Genomic DNA, 16,631 nt, shown 5'->3' with positions numbered 1-16,631 from the left:
GGCCTCAGAAAGAAGTATCAGCCCCAAGTGAAGTGGCCACATTAAAAGCGACTTTCTGTGCTTTGTACCGGAATTGAACCTCACCTGAATTTTCTCCTCCATAATAGAAAAGCCAGAGAGAATTGCTTGAGGCTCAGGTCACGGATAGCAAATATTCAAAGACAGTCATGAAATAACGCATCCCAGGAAGCTTTAAGTCAACTTTCTGTTTACAGCAAGGGGACCTGGCTCCAGGCAGTCTGACCATAGCCTCCTTCATGCTTTGTAGCCCAGAGCAGTCAGAGGCAGGGGCCCTGCCCCTGTGGCGTTGTCCTGTCGGGCAGGAAGGGAAACCCCACTTATGACTTTGAAGCCTTCACTCACCTGTTGCATTGGGATGCTGTTATCCTAGGCATTCTCATATGGGTTACAGGACTGGGTCCTGAACATTGAAGCAGTTGGACTTGAATTAGCAAGATCCCTTGTTGGTTATGACATAAAACCTATTTTATTCATATCGACACTTTATGAAGAATAACCCAGAGGTGCCAAATGTGCAGTCTAGTCCGGTAGCTCTTAAAAAAGCATATTCTCTCTCTGTAATGCTATTTGAATGAAACTGTTAAAGACATAATAAGGAATATTCGGCTGGAAAACTGATTGATGAGTAAACTAATCCCTGCTGACATTAAATAGGCGATTCCACTATTTTGCAATAGTGATCATGTAAAACGCAGGATTTCAGTGCACATTTAACAAAGTCTAATTGGTTCTTGTGATGTAGTTCTATATAGAAATGTTATTGGTAGGTAATTAAAACTTTTAAAATGGCAATTAAAAATATGAAATGAAAAGTTATGTTCAAAAGAGACTGCATCATGCTACACTTGGAAGATCAAAGAGTTTTATAGCCATTGTAGGTGATAATGAGTAGTTAATAGAGAAACAAATTCTCAAAAAAAGAAAATTGCAGGCTTTCATAAAGAACAAAAGAAAAGAAGGCAGTCAGTTCATATGCCTTGATTAAAGTTGTCTTTGTGTCCTAGAAGGCCTAAAAACATTAAATCATACAAAGGCAGGTTTCCAGAATATTCTACCCAATGGAGGATAACGAGTTTAATTCTGATGACCAGGCAGGATGGTGCCTTAAATTTTGTCATTACAATGGATCCAGGAAAACACTGATTTTTTAGGCGGAGAGTGTTTTCCGAATCTTCATGAATTATGTCAGGAAGGACCCAACAGCCTGGGCCCATCAGTGGGCACCCCCACTCTTCCGACTTCCTTTCCTAATTTCAATCACAGTTGGGGAGCAGTGTCTTGCCAAGTTGAGAATATGTTTTGTTGTTGTTCTCTTTATTTGACTTTATGTTCTTGTTGTTGTTGTTTTTGTGTGTGTTTTTTGTTTTTGCATTACCTTTGAAGGAGAATGAATAGACCACCCCAAAATATTTCACCTGGGCATAAGGATTACTTTGACTTAGAGGGACTGGAAAGACAGGAGATGAAGTTTTCATGTGAAAGACATCCTCTCTATTCTAGAAACAAAGTAATATTCTTGTCACCAAGAGCACAAAGTTGAGACCAAGAATATTCTACACAAGCAGACCTTCTAAAGTGATTCTTATCTTCCTTTAGCCTCCCCGCATGATATTCAATTACTAGTACTTCTCCATAATTGCTTCTGTTTGTTCAACCTACTGGACAGCATGTAGGTTCTGCCTTGTCTTTGGGTCTTTCTTTCTCTTTTTTTTTGCGGGGGGGAGGGGGTCTTTCATTTTTTATGAGGACTCTCATGTCACATAAAACTTATATAAATTTATATACATTAAGTCCTCATTTATCATCGTGGATGGATTCTAAAACTGAAAGCAAGCTAATGGATGACAAAATCAATTTTACCATGGGCTAATTGATATAAGCCAGTGTTAAGTTTCTAGGGCATCTCATTAATTTTTATAAAAAACAGTGTGAATTAAAAATTGTTTAAGGACCTGCTGTACTTTTTTCTCTGGTTGATCTGTGTCATGTCCATTTATTTCTCAGGCCCAGATGGAAACCTTTCAAGGGTAGAAGTGAAAGTTCGCCTCTCCCACACCTTCCCGGTCTGTGGAATACATACTAGACTTTTTTGGAGATCTGTCTGTGAGGACATTTCAGTAGCGTAACTTAACAGAAATGATTGTTCATGAGTATCCTCCTGGAACCAACATTTAACAAATTCTTTGATCAGTACAGTTCCCTGAACCACCAAATGTAAACCAAGGGAAAGGTACATAATTCTGCAACTCATTAATAAAAAAAGCCAGTATTTTAAATAATAACAAAAGAATCTGGAAGCTACATGTATAGATCAGGATTGAGGAAACTCTTTTTAAGCAATGCCAAAGACGAAAAGAAAATAATAAGAGAAAAAAATCAATAATAATGTCTTTAGAATGAAATAATTTAAATGTATTCATTTTTTCTGTACAGTTATCATGACTGGATATCTTCATTACAGAGTGACTCATAAAGTATGTCCCTTAATTTATGGTTACATGTCTCAAGAAAATCATGCACTAAGGAGAAATACATAGTTTTTTCTGTAAGGGAAATGGGATTTGAATTCTGTACTACCTTCTTTACCTGTTCTTCATAACTTAACTTTTTATAACGCCTTTCTTGACTCTCCCAGTCTAAATTAGTACCATCCTTAGGACACCTATGCAGTTAGCAAAATGCGATGCTTATTCATTATTTATTCCTCTATCCACCCATTATTTCCTTGCAGACACTTCCAACTTGTTAAATTTTGTCTATAGTAGTTTAGACTGCCATATATATTGTATAGAGCACTGTGTTGCTTATGTTTTGAATCATGGTATAAACTACAATCTTGGTGGAAGGGACGGCATCTTATTCTTTCCTGTGCTCTCACCCACACCATTTATACTGTTTCATAGAATAGTCATTCAATAGTTGTTTATTTATATCAAGAAAGAAATACCAGCATTTCTACTGTCACAGAATTCATCAGCTTCTCCTCACTCACTAACCATGACACACAAGATAAGGCAGCATAAACTGCCACCCACTGCTGGGATACTCAGCAGATCAAGTCCATGTTATATACATGCCTGATCCAGCATGGATGGAACCCAGTGATTGCTAAATGTCCTCTTTCTCAAATTCTCGCTATCATTGCAGTGATTTTCATGGGCAGCCGAAGGTATTTTTCATATGTATGTTTAACAGGATAAAACATTCTATATGTTCAGGAATATTGTCACATTTAAGCTCCTTATTGTATAATTGTATTTTAGGAAAAGAAATACATCAAGAATATGCATCCCTTAAAAACAGAGCTGTACTAAGAGCATTCATATTAATTTTATAAAATTAATTCTGAACTTTATTGTGAATATGTATAAATCTAACATTCAATTTAAATGAGCTAAATAGATTTGCTCTGATCACCTAGCAACAGCATGCGGTCTATTTAAAAAATGACATTTCATTTTTTTCCTAGTGAAAAGATGTTAAGACCTATTCTTTGGAAACGCAAGTAGTCCTGATCCATGGCGCAATGAGAGGAAACTGTGGGATCTGGTTTCTCTCATCGGGGCCCTTCCTCTAGCTCACTAGGAGGCTTCACCTACATGCTTTCACCTCTGTGTTTTCTGTGCAAAGAGGAATCATATTCTTTTCAACCGTGATCCTGAAAAACAACTACTTGTAGGTAGCTATGGGTGATTCAACTTCCTAGAAATTGTTACTGCATTTGTTTGGATTCACCATCTATTAATTGCATACATTTTATTTTTAACTCAATACAAGGTACAAGGAAAGAAGTATTGAGTCTTCGTTCTTCAGCATTTAGTTACTAAGCAAACATACAATTGGCAGCGTTGAGAGTCAGGAGAGAGAATGAATATATTGAGCAGCAAAAACTCTTACCATGTTGTGATAACAAAGAGACAGTTGGAGTTTTTACAATGCTGACTCTGACCATGCGTTTTATGAAACAAAATTTAGGTCACTTCCCTGCTTCAAATCCTTCTGTAGGATAAAATCGCCATCGATTTCGTTTCACGATCAGGCCCTAGAAAACTTAGATCTCATTTCAGAGACCTGCTCTCATTTTGTCTGGTATTAATATAACGGTTATTTCCCTGTTTAGTTGTCTTATTATTATCAAATTCTCTGTGTCCTTTTGTTTATTTATCTTTCTTAGAAGCAGCATAAAGCTAGAATTTTCCCCCAATTGGAGAATTATTTTTTTTCTCTTATCTAGATTAGTCCATTTACTTTTATTATGATTACTGGTATATTTCAATGTCATCTTACTTTGTACTTTCTATTGATCCCGGTTTACCTTTTTTATGTGTTTTTTTGAATTATTTTGTGTTAACTGGCTAGAACATTATAGATTACATTTCTACTACTCTTAAAATGGTTTCAGTGCATACCGAACAAAGTAAAGATATTAAATATCTCCACTCTTCATTAGAAAAGTTTAAAAACCATAGAGAAAATATTTTCAATCACTTCCCTTCTTCCTATGTGTTATTGGTATCAGTACTCACATAGTGGGTGGTGGGGAAGAGGCGGGGAGAGAAAACACAAGCTAGCTCTTCTCTGGCCCCTTCTTATAAGGGCACTAATCTCATCATGAGGGCCTCACCCTTAGGACTTAGGCTATACCTCATTAGCTCCCAAATCCTCATCTCTAAATACCATCATACTGGGGTTCAGGCTTCAACATACATTTTCAGGAGACATAACTTAGTCATAGTTCAAGGTAATTCAATTAAGAAAGTATCATTGTTTCAAAAAATAGTGCTGGAAAATTGGGTAACCATGTGCAAAAAGAAAGAGAGAAAGAAGGAAACTTGAACTTTACCATATTAACAAAAATTCTAAAACTATAAAAGTAGAAGAAAAAAAATAGGAGAAAATCTTTGTGACTTCTGATTAGGTAAGATTTTTTTATGGCATAAAAATCATGCTCCACAAAAGAAAAGAATTGGCTAAACTTCATCAAAATTAAAATATTTGTTAGAAGAAAATATTTGCAAAGACATGTATTTGATAAGAGGTCTTTCAAGAGTAAATAAAAAAACCATACAACTCAATAAGAAGACAAACCACCAAATTTAATAAAAAACAAACAAAACTTTAGCAGGTAGTTCACCAAAGAAGAAAGCAACTCACAGAAATTTTATCAAAACATTAGTCGTTAGGGAAATGTATGCCCCTGAAATGGCTAAGGTTGGAAAGAATGTTCATTATCAAGTGTAGGTGAGACTCCTACATTGCCGGTACCATTGCTTTGGAGAACAGTTTGACAGTTTGTTAGAAGGTTAAACATTCAGTTACTATATGACGCAGCCATATCATGTGCAGATAGTCACCCGAGAGAAATGAAGACGTGTCCACACAAATCCTTATACGCAGATGTACTTCATGGACAGTAGCCTTAAACTGGAAACAACTGAAGTGTCCATGAATTTTTAATTGAAAACTAATTGTAGGATATCAATACCATAGTATCGATACCATAGTATACTATTAAGAAAAAAATGGTAACAAATTGCTGATACATGCCACAGCATGGATTGATCTCAGGCCTTAGACTAAGTTAAAGAAGCCGGCAGTGAAAGAGTTCCTATGGGATGAATCCATCTATGGGAAAGGCAAGCAAAGGCAAAACTGCAGTGACAGAGAGCGGCACAGCCATGGTTACAGGAGCCAAGGTTGGAGGTGAGAGCGGGTTTACCTGAAGAGAAGCGCAAGGACACTTTTGTGATTATTCAAGTGTTTTACATCTTGATCTAATGGTTATGTGATTGTACAGATGTTTAAAACTCACTGAATTATATACAGTAGGTCCTCAGGTTACCTGGGAGATCCGTTCCTACGGTGACTTAATGCGATTTTTCACTGTAAGTCGGAACCCACCTCCATTAGCACCTACGTCACTCCCATGGAGCACACACACAGCAGTAATGAAGGGAAACAGTAAAACAATTTAAAAGAAAGATAAAACTCCTGACCTTTACTCGTAAAGAAATAATAAAAAACATAAAGCACATATGTACACACGTTGGAAGGACAGAACTTTTTTTATAAATACTGTAAATGGGAGATGGGATGTAACCACGAAACGACAGAGTCCGACTTAACCCGAGAACTGCCTGTACTTTAAATGGCTGGATTATACTGCCCGTGCATTGTACCTTAGCCAGGGAACTCTGCTTTGAATTTCTTTATTTCTTTGATGTAACGTAGGTGTGTTTTTCCCTGGCAGCGTCTCAAAGATTTTTGTGGGGAGGGAGTCCTTAGTGTCCTGCACTTTCATCAGTGTCCCCAGCCGTGGTTTCTCTTTATTTACTCCTGGCTTGCTTTTGTTGCAGACTCTGTGAATTCCTGCTCTCAGCAATTCTGAAAAACCCTCTACCCCTGTCGTCCTTGTTTCAAATATTGCCTCTTCCTTGTTTCTTTTTATTTCCTCCCTTTGGGATTCTGGCTCCTCTTGTTCCATTTTCCAGCACTGTTCTCCATGTCTCTCTAGCAGCTCATATATAGTTTCCACTTCTTCATCTCTGTGCTAAATACTAAGTACATTTTTAGATACATATTCTAGTTCGTTACTTCTTCCTTTAGCTTACACTAATCTGGTTTTTGTCCACCTATTGGGTTCTTTTTCAAATGTCTGCCCTTTAAAAATAGGATAGTGTTCCTTGTGCATCTTTTTAATTCTCTTTTTTAATTGTACAAATATTTGATCGTGTATAATTGACCTTCTGTTTTGTGCACATTCACTATTGAAGTCCTGGGGTCTGATCTGCTCTTTGCTGTTTGTTCTGACTCACTAACACTGGTTATGTGCTTGTGAGTTCTGTTAGTTTGAATCATAAGTTCCTATTGGCTGGGACTTACTTTAGAAAACCTGGAAACTGAGCGGGCGTGTTATTCCCCAATAGTTATATTTTCTCCTCCCGGACTCCTGGGGCCAATTCAAGTTAATTCCAAAGAATAGGTCTTAACATCTTTTCACTAGGTCACATAGGTGTGAGTCTGAGCCCCGATCTCATCTGACAGGAGGGCGTGGGTTTTCAAGGAAGATTTTTCCTGTTGCCGATGCCAACCCTAGATAGACCAGTGCTCACTGATTTCCCTTTGCTGATGGCAAATCCCTTTTTCTTGTTCAGTCTGTCAGTGATGGGAAGAGAGATCTCTTAACTTCTGATCTTCCTAAGTCCAGAACCCTGGGCTGCAGGTCTCTTCAGGACCCAGGGGTCTAGGTTGGGGAGCAGTGAACAACCTCAGGGCAGCCTCTCCCTGGGACAATGAGAAAAATCAGTGAAATGGTTTGAATAATAAAGGAATGAAATATTCCAATCAATCATGATTTAGTAATACTAATTACTTAAGTTAAGAATCTGTGTGTGTGTGTGTGTGTGTGTGTGTGCGCGAGCACCTGGCTAGCGTGACTCAGTTGTTGAGCATTGACCTATAAACCCAGAGGTCACAGTTCAATCCCAGTCAGGGCACATGCCCAGGTTGCAGGCTCAATCCCCAGTGGGGAGTGTGCAGGAGGCAGCAGATCAAGGATCCTCTCTCATTATTTACTAGAGGCCTGGTGTATAAAATTCATACACTTGGGGAGTCCCTCAGCATGGCCTGAGCCCTCTCACAGTCTGGGAGCCCTTGGGGGATGCCTAAGGGAGCAGGCCTAAGCCGTCAGTCGGACATTCATAGCGCTGCCACGGAGGCGGGAGAGGCTCCTGCCACCGCCGCTGCACTCGCCAACCATGAGCTCAGCTTCTGGCTGAGCAGTGCTCCCCCTGTGGGAGCACACTGACCGCTAGGGGACAGCTCCTGCATTGAGCATCTGCCCCCTGGTAGTCAGTGCACAGCATAGCAACTGGTCGTTCCACCATTCAGTCGATTTGCATATTAGCCTTTTATTATATAGGATGTTTCTATCTCTTTCTCACTCTCTTACTCTCTGAAATCAATTGAAAAAATATATATTTTTTAAAAGCGTGTGTGTGTGTGTGTGTGTGTATACCTGCATATGTATGTATCTGGGAAATTCTTTGAATAGGAATTTGTTCCTTTTCTTGTACCAAGGATTTCATAGATAATTTTGTATTCAACTGATGACACTCAAGGGAGTCAAAGACTTAAAAAGCAACCATTGTTTTCAAGGTCAGATCAAATTTGGGCAATCATTCTTCATTCCCTTTGTAAGACCTCGGTAACTTGTCTTGGTAATGTTAGTGCTAAAAATGCCTTTTTGTAGACAGGTAGTTAGAGGACCACACGGAACTCATTTTTGACTGTCAAAACCAAAATTATTTGCAGGCCATAGATATACACAACCCTGAAGGCTGATGCCTTACTTAAGTGTTAAATCACCCAAAAAGATTATCTTGTCTTTCTTTTATGTGAATTCGGGAGCGCGCAGCTATTTAAAATTCCTCCTCTAGAGGAGTTCTATTAGGAGTGTTACATTTCTTTGGCTGTCCTGGAAGGAGCCAGCTCAATATTTTATCATTATATTTTTTTAAAGCTACTTTGGGTTCTTTTTTGAAAAGTCAGATTGCAGCCTGGGGAGCAGACTATGCCCCGTGTATATGGCATGGATCTCACCAGGGTTGCACGGCTCCCAGAGTCCTTTCATACTTGTCTGGTACGTGGGTAGACCCCTGTCTACTAGCATCGCAGCACGCAGGCGTGGAAGCGGTTAATAGGTGAAAACCTAAACAGGTAGGTTGTGTGTTCACCTTCTACTCTGCACATTTAAACACACACAGGCAGACAGTTCTCGAGTATCCCAGAAGGGCACAGGAATAAAAGAAAAATAAGATTCGTTGTGCCATTAAAAACAGTCTGCAGTCACAGTGCAACTGTGGGGAAAGAAATCACTGAAGCAGAGCTCAGCTCATCTTGAGAGGCTGATGCTGATAGATAGTGGGGGATTGAACACATTCTGAATTATGAAATGAAAGCAAACAGTGGACAAAGGAAGACAACAGCCATAGTAACTACCCCGTAGCGGGTTCTTACCGTACGTCAGGGCTGTGTGGAGCTCTTCAGACACAGTCCCGATGCTAAGAGAATCCATTCATCAAGGGCTTACCCCATGCCACTCTCTCCAGAGAACAACTTGTTCAGTTCAGTGCTGGTAGGTGCTCTGTCCTGCAGATGAGGAAAGTGACACGTAGCCTTTCACCAGCTGGCCCTCGGTCACGCAAACTGGACAGTGCTAAGTCCGGTGTGAAAGCCCCAACCGGCAGATTGCAGAGACGATGCTCTATAGCAACCTCTCCGTTGCATTCTCAACTAGCTGCCAACCTTCACCTCAGCCCAGTTAGGCAGGATACGGCCTACCCATCCCATGGTGAAAACCGGCAAATTAAAGTCAAAACTGAGTACCTTGCACAGGATTGCTTGTGAGTAACAGTATCAACATTAAAAGCTGGTTCATCTGTTTCTAGATTCTGCGAAATTTCCACTATATTATTCTGCCTCTGTGATCATATTTGTCACTTACTCATTCATTTGTTTGTTTATGTAACAAGTGTTTGTTGAGCACCTTACCCCAGGCTTTGTTCCGGGCTCAGGGGATACAGAAGTGAACGAGAAAGCCAAAATCCCAAGCTTTACGTGCTGGTGGGGAGAGATGGGCAGTAAGCAAGGAAACCAATGAGTGACGTGTGAGTAGATGCATTGAGGAAAAATAAAGCCTTGTAAGGGGCTAGAAGAGGATGGGGAGATGGGCGAACTTAAGCTTTCTAGGTCAGGTGGTGAATGCAGGGAAACTTGTGACTGCCAGTGGTCATTTTATCATCCTGTCACCTTCTATCGCAGGGGTCTTGACTTCTTGGTTTCTGTGACCTTGAAACTGAATCTGAGTTTTATATTGTTTTTTTTCTGGTATATGGTTGACTGAAAACCTCCCATTTCAGTGCAGAAATGATTTTATGCCGGTTTTATTTCATATTCTGCTTGCGTGATTATTCCAAGAGACACATGGGTAACTGTTTACTTTGTGAGTACTTGTTCAATGTAGCTGTCTTAACTCAGTGAGCAAATGCTTGGGCTTCCTGGGAGAGGGTGCCTTGCCAACAGTTGAGTGAAAGAAGGGTCTTCTCACTGTCCTTCGTACTTGATGCGGGATATTAGTTCTTAGAGGCCATCTCGTGAGAAAAACAGTCGGGATGCCAGGAACTAAGAGGCTGATTGTAATCGAACACGTATATTCCAGAGTCTCTGATGCTAAGATGTGTGCAGCTTATTTTTGCTTTCCTTTAAAAGCTGAAACTCTCCTCCCCAGGAGTAATTAAAAATAAACAGCACTCATTACTGTTGGCTTGTAATGGCCACAGCATCGCTTCCTCGCATCAGTGATTTACTGATCGAAAGCAAAGTAATTCAACATTGAAATTATCTGGAAAATTAAAAACCATTCTAAGTAATGAATAGTTTCAATTTCTGTAGCACCAATTGATGTTTCGTTGTCCTTTTTATGCATCCTTCTGCACATACACAACTTGCTGACAAACATGGTCTGATAGAGACCCCACCTCCAAGAACCGTGGGCCAAGCTGTTTCTGGGCTTAACGCTATAGACTCAGGGGTGACATTCATGCATTCAGTCATCCTACCAACATTTATTGAAAAGCTTCTTTAGACAAGGCATTTTTCCAAAGGCCTTGGGGAATAAACATAAAAACACCTAATGGTCTCTGCCCCCTAGAGAACTTATTATCTAATTGGGATAAAATGTTATCCTAATTCTGTCCCTTTAATTGAACTGTTGATATTATAATTTAGCCAATCTTGTGCGGTTGGGTATTTAGGAAGATATATATTTGCTCTAAAAGGCCTGTGTTATACACCCTCATGATAAATATCTGTTTATACTTCTGATTATTTGTTTGGCTCTCTACCAGGAGAATAACTGTGTCGAAGGACATGAATGCTTTAGCCTAATTAATACATTTGAAAAAGTTAGGCAACGAAAGAAAAATGATTGCTACCTTCTCCATTGCCACAGATACTGGGTCTGAGCCTGTCCTTATTCCATGACCTCGTCACTGTGAGGACACCTCTTGCTGCTCTAAGTGTGTGTCCCTGGCCACTGATTTTTAAACAGTCTTCAGAAATGGTTAAACCTTTCCTCATTTTCAGGGGTAATATATGAACTGAAATAGTACAGACAAGAAATTGTCAACTAACATCAATAGTTTGTGTCTAACACGAGCTCACCGAGGTTTTTTCTTGCTTATATATCTGGAATTTTCGAAAATTAAGAAGTCATGAAAAGTGCTGTTAGGTGGTTTGGGAAGCTTCTTTGACTAAAAAAATAAATAAATAAAAGGAGATTACCACTGATCAACAGTTGAATATTGACTTAAAAGTTAGGGAAAAATAGAATAGTATTTTCTTAAGGCTTATTGAATTTCATAAAAACATATTTAGGGTATTCATATTTAGGGTAAATTAAGTAGCAAAACATTCGGTGCTAATGTATTTAAAAAAATATGTTTTATTGATTTTTTTAGAGAGAGAAAGGAAGAGGGAGAGAGAGAAACATCGATGTGAGAGAAAAACATCAATTGGCTGCCTCTGGCACGCACCCCAACCGGGGGACTGAACCTACCACCTGCGGATGTGCCTTGACCTGGAAACCAACCAGTGACCCCTTGGTGCATGGGATGACCCTCAACCAGCTGTGCCACACTAGGCAGGGCCGTGCATTTTACTTAAACACAGAGTTCCTACCTATAGAAGTGTGGGGGGACACCGTGTGGATGGGGTTCAGAATTCTGACCACGTGTCACTTAAAGGGGAAGTTTTGGCGTGGTGTCGAGGCTAACCCTTAGTGATCTGTTGCAGCTTGTGACAGTATGTTTGCTTCCTAATTTTGTTTGCCCAGCTGTTTGCTCTCTTTTCCATTCTAACCTCATTGGCTGTGCTGTTCCTTCCTAGAACCATGGGACACAAAAACCGCTACGTCAAGGTGCCTCGCGGTCACATCTGGGTGGAGGGCGATCATCATGGACACAGTTTCGACAGCAATTCTTTCGGGCCGGTAAGTCGCCTTGTTGCTGTCGTTGTTGGATGTCAAAGGTGGGAGCAAAGGTGTGTCAGACTGTGCGCTCAAGGAATCCAGCCAAGACCCGTCATGAACCTCCCAGTGGAGCCATTGGTGTTTGATTGTTTCCTTCAGGGTCATTGGAGCCATGGTGTGTGTGTGTATGTGTGTGTGTGTATGTGTGTGTTGTATAGAGGAGAACACAGATGCTTCCATGAAGCTGGCTGGCTGACCCCAGTGGGAGGGTCTTCATTTCCCCCCAGTAATGCTTTGTAGCTTAAGTTTTCAGTTGGTACTTAATAGATAGAATGTGTAAAAGACCGTAGGCACCCATTTTCTACACCAGTCCTTAAAAATGCAGGCATCATGGAAATCACATTGGTAAGTAACATGCTGTCAGCATTAAATTATAGCAGAAATGCATAAACTAAAAAAAAATTGCAGAAATGCAGATGTTCCTATGCCATGCTTATAGTACATAAAATGTGTGACTAAACGGATATTATATATATATATATTTTTCAATTTGAATGTGTACAGAGATTCTTGACTTATGAACCATTACAATAAATCATTATGTAAGGCAAAGAAGCAGTTAGTTACTGGGAATTGCACCTGATTTCTGGTTACCTATGTCTGCTGAAAAACTTGGATTTTTACCCAGTAGATTTTCCTAAAGTGAGTCATATCTATACTTAATATTTATGTGTAAGTTAGTATTGAACACCTTCAGATAGGTTTGCAAAAGAGTGTGTCCCCAGAGTTTTGTCTAAACTGACTGTTGGTGGTGTATATGTGATGACCTATTTGCATATTATGAGGGATCACATGGCAGTCACCTCGACTCACCTTTGGCTAAAAGTACAATCATGGAGATGCACTTGGATCAGAACTATAGGTAAGTGGAATATCTTCAGGAGACTACACCACTTCCTTCTTCTAGTTGCCAGACAACATAAACTTCTGAGATAGTCATTATTTCACAGATATAATTGACTCTTTGTATCTTACACTGAAGATGGGACAGGCAGATTGGAAACGTTGTAGGCCACCTGTGGTATAGAAGTGATTGCTGTGAACAAATCCAGTAACAACTTGAAAGTGAAAATAAATCACCTAAAAGCAGTTTTACTTCTCTCCCCCCAATAAGATCAAATCTAATTTCACGTATCAGGTGTGGACCAAGTCTACACTAAAATGGCAGTCAACTTTAGTTCAGGTTTTAATTGGTTTTCATTTTCAGTGACTCTGAGATGAAGTGTTAAAAAACATTGTGTTGCTATTGGTTGTGGGATGTGTGACAAAAGTTAGAGATGGTTTTGTTTTTTGTTTATCCATTGACAACCATGTTGCTTGTAGCACTTCACTTCCATTTGGTTTATGTCATGCTTTTAAAGGAAATCTACTTCTTAATTACAACTCGAACCAGTAATATGAGTCTGAGACACAAAATGACTTTGGAATGGAGTGATTTTTTTCTTTTGTTTTAATGGATATATATATTCAGAGTGTCTTTTGGTTTATGGTTGGATAAGCTATCAATTTTCATTCACTTAACTAGCCTTTTTTTTTTTTTTGGTCAAAATTAGATGAAGAAACTTTTCAAGGGTTAAGGAAAACATTTGTTACATATGTATTAACCTATTTGTGTTTGATGAGTTATAAGTACCTAATTTTACTTTAATCATGAGCTCTCATGTTCTACGTTTCAACAGCATTTATGCCCAGGAAAAAATAATTGACAATATTAATATTGATACTCCCCAACAAGTTTTAAGAGGACAGAGGGGGGAGAAAGTGAAGGAAAGCCCCACAATCCTTATTTAAAGCTAATCTGTGTTGTTTGAGTACAGATAATTCCTATTGCATTTTTGATGAAATTAATAATTATCTGAAGAATTTGTTAATTATTTTAAAGTTCTTATAATTCTAAAAAATAAAAACTAAAGTTTTCTAATTCTAAAACTCTAAAATAATCTTGAATTTTAAAGTGCATGCAGACTTGAGAATTAATCTGTTTCCCCAGTAGCTTTCGGTTTATGTTTTTTGGTTTATGGAGAGCGCCCTTGGCGATGGTACATGGAAGGGCAGTAACTTTTCTAGGTGGCCCATCCTTTCCTGCCCTTGAGAGAAGGGAATGCACTTCTCTCCAGAGGCAGCCGGGATGGCCTCCAGGATGCTTATCTTGACTTTGTGGAGATTGATCGAAGCCTTTACCCTTCATTTTCCTCCCGAGTAACTTCAGCAGTGCATCCAAATACAGTGAACATGCTTTGACTCTTCGAATAGCAGATGTCCTTTATCATGGCATCTACCCAGTTCATTTGACATTGTTGTCCTCTGGCAATCACAGTGGGGCTGACTTTCTCCATATGGAAGTAGACTTAGTTCTTGTGTAAAGAAGAAGAAGGAAAAGAATGTCTCATTCTGTTTGTTTTTCCCTAGTGTGTTATTGCCTATTTATTTCTTAAGATTTGAATTTGCATTTCTGATTGGCTTATTGCTGTGATATGTAGGCCCTCAATGGGATTTAACAGTTTTACAAGTAAAAGATGAACAGTGGAATATGAATTTAGAAGAGCAATATTGAGTTATAGAAACAGACAACATTGCAGCAAATATGTCCTGACTCCTTTCCTTCTAACTTGTTGGGATGCCATTATGGAGGGAAACTAGTCGGGACTCTGAGGATTGCAGATGACATGTTATAATAAAACACAAAGTCATACCATCCTGGCTGCCGACCGCACCAGTCACTCAATTAGCAGGGTTTTTTCTGCTCACGTCTAACAGGAAAAGTTTTCTCTTTGCCAAATCCATCTCACATAGACGATTGATAAAGTGAGCACGTGTGTGTGTGTGTGTGTGTGTGTGTGTGTGTGTGTGTGAGAGAGAGAGGGGGGGTGGGGGGGAGACTGGATAGGAAATGTTTTCATTATGAGTATATCTTTATGGAATATCTTGGTTCTAAGCCTCTTGAATATATATCTTCACCACAAGGTGATAGAAAACACCCTATCTTTCTTCTCATAATAGAAATTCACCATCATAATGGCTTGAGCTTAGATTCTTAGTGTGAAAAATAGCTTTTGTACGTTTTCTTTAAAATGATAATTGTCTGGAAGTGTTTCCTGGGGCCTATTGCCACTTGCGTTTACTGGGTTATACATTGAAGACATCTGATGGTTCTGATGTGGAGGCTGTGATTGCTTGGAATGTCGGGTAAGCACTTCTGTTGGTAATTCCTTTGCTCTGTGAAGCAAATTAGGGTCTTTCCCTTCCCCACCGCTGCTTCCTGTAGAGGACGCTGCAATGTTTCCCACTGGAGCTATGTTGTTGTTCGTTGCCAGCATCCAGAAGCAACTGATTATAATAAGTGCTCATGCAGCTTCTGCTTGCTTTCAATTGAAAGCACATAAAAGGCAAATTTTCTGTTTGTGTGTGTACATGCATAGCTGTGGATTTTCAAATAGTTACTTTTAATTATTTCCAGTGAGCTACCTCTGCTTCAATGAAAAAGGCGTGCCATAGTTCTTCCTCCCATTTATTATAAATACCCATTCCAGTACTTAACCTTTGAAATGTTTTCATAGACATTCATTCCTTTTGGTAAAAACACAAATGGGACTCTCCACAGCCTCCATTTAGGTCAGTGGTTCTCAACCTTCCTAATGCCGCAACCCTTTAACACAGTTCCTCATGTTGTGGTGACCCCCAACCATAAAATTATTTTCATTTCTACTTTATAACTGTAATTTTGCTACTGTTATGAATCGTAATGTAAATATCTGATATGCAGGATGTATTTTCATTGTTACAAATTGAACATAATTAAAGCATAGTGATTAATCACAAAAACAATATGTAATTATATATGTGTTTTCTGATGGTCTTAGACGACCCCTTGTGAAAGGGTCATTCAACCACCAAAGGGGTCATGACCCACAGGTTGAGAACCGCTGATTTAGCTGGTGCATTTTCTGTCTTTGACATTTTCCTGTCATTTTTATCTAGTTTTAAGTCACAAGCCACTAAGATACTTTCATCATTTGGGGTCTACTGATTTGTTGTAAGGAATATATGTTTTCATAGAAATTCTAGTTATTTAGTATCTAAAATAAATACTTTATTTTAACTTCATTGACCAAAGGACGTTAGGAAAAAAACACACACAAAAAGTCATTTGCCTTAAATATTTCAAGGCAAAGATAATCTTTCCAAATGTATGAAAGTATTTGATTCTTAGGTTTGTGATCACAGTGTCACCTTGTGAATGATTTGTGTTCAGGAAGCATGAAGCAGAGCAGAACAATTCGTGTGCAGAAGCTATGCCTGATATACTGCCTCCCTCTGAGCATGGGAACTGCAAGTCACACTCAATAGGAATTGTTTTGAGTTCTGAGTCGCTTGGAAAAGGTCTGGTCACTTACTTTATGGACACCTAATTATTAACATAGTAGCCCCCTGGGATGTTTTCTTGGAGCAAATATGTCCAAGGGGTGATAGTTTTAGACTAAATGGGTCTCAAAGAGATTATTTATAATGAAATGAGCTGAGG

The 16,631-nt window shown here is 39.2% G+C and overlaps 1 protein-coding gene across 1 annotated transcript in view; it reads left to right on the top strand.

Moving 5' to 3' along the window:
* IMMP2L (inner mitochondrial membrane peptidase subunit 2) overlaps positions 1 to 16,631 on the top strand; it is a 473,548-nt gene that overhangs the window by 360,530 nt on the left and 96,387 nt on the right. The window contains exon 6 of the mRNA XM_070425223.1: positions 11,968 to 12,070. Coding sequence (XP_070281324.1) covers positions 11,968 to 12,070 — 103 coding nt within the window. The remainder of the gene's footprint in view (positions 1 to 11,967; positions 12,071 to 16,631) is intronic.

This window comes from Myotis yumanensis, unplaced genomic scaffold, assembly GCF_028538775.1.
Source record: "Myotis yumanensis isolate MYYU_CA2020_CCGP unplaced genomic scaffold, mMyoYum1.0.hap1 SCAF_9, whole genome shotgun sequence".
NCBI classification, from domain to species: Eukaryota; Metazoa; Chordata; class Mammalia; order Chiroptera; family Vespertilionidae; genus Myotis; species Myotis yumanensis.
The sequence above is the reverse complement of the archived record's forward strand: the minus strand, read 5'-3'. Positions and strand labels throughout refer to the sequence as shown.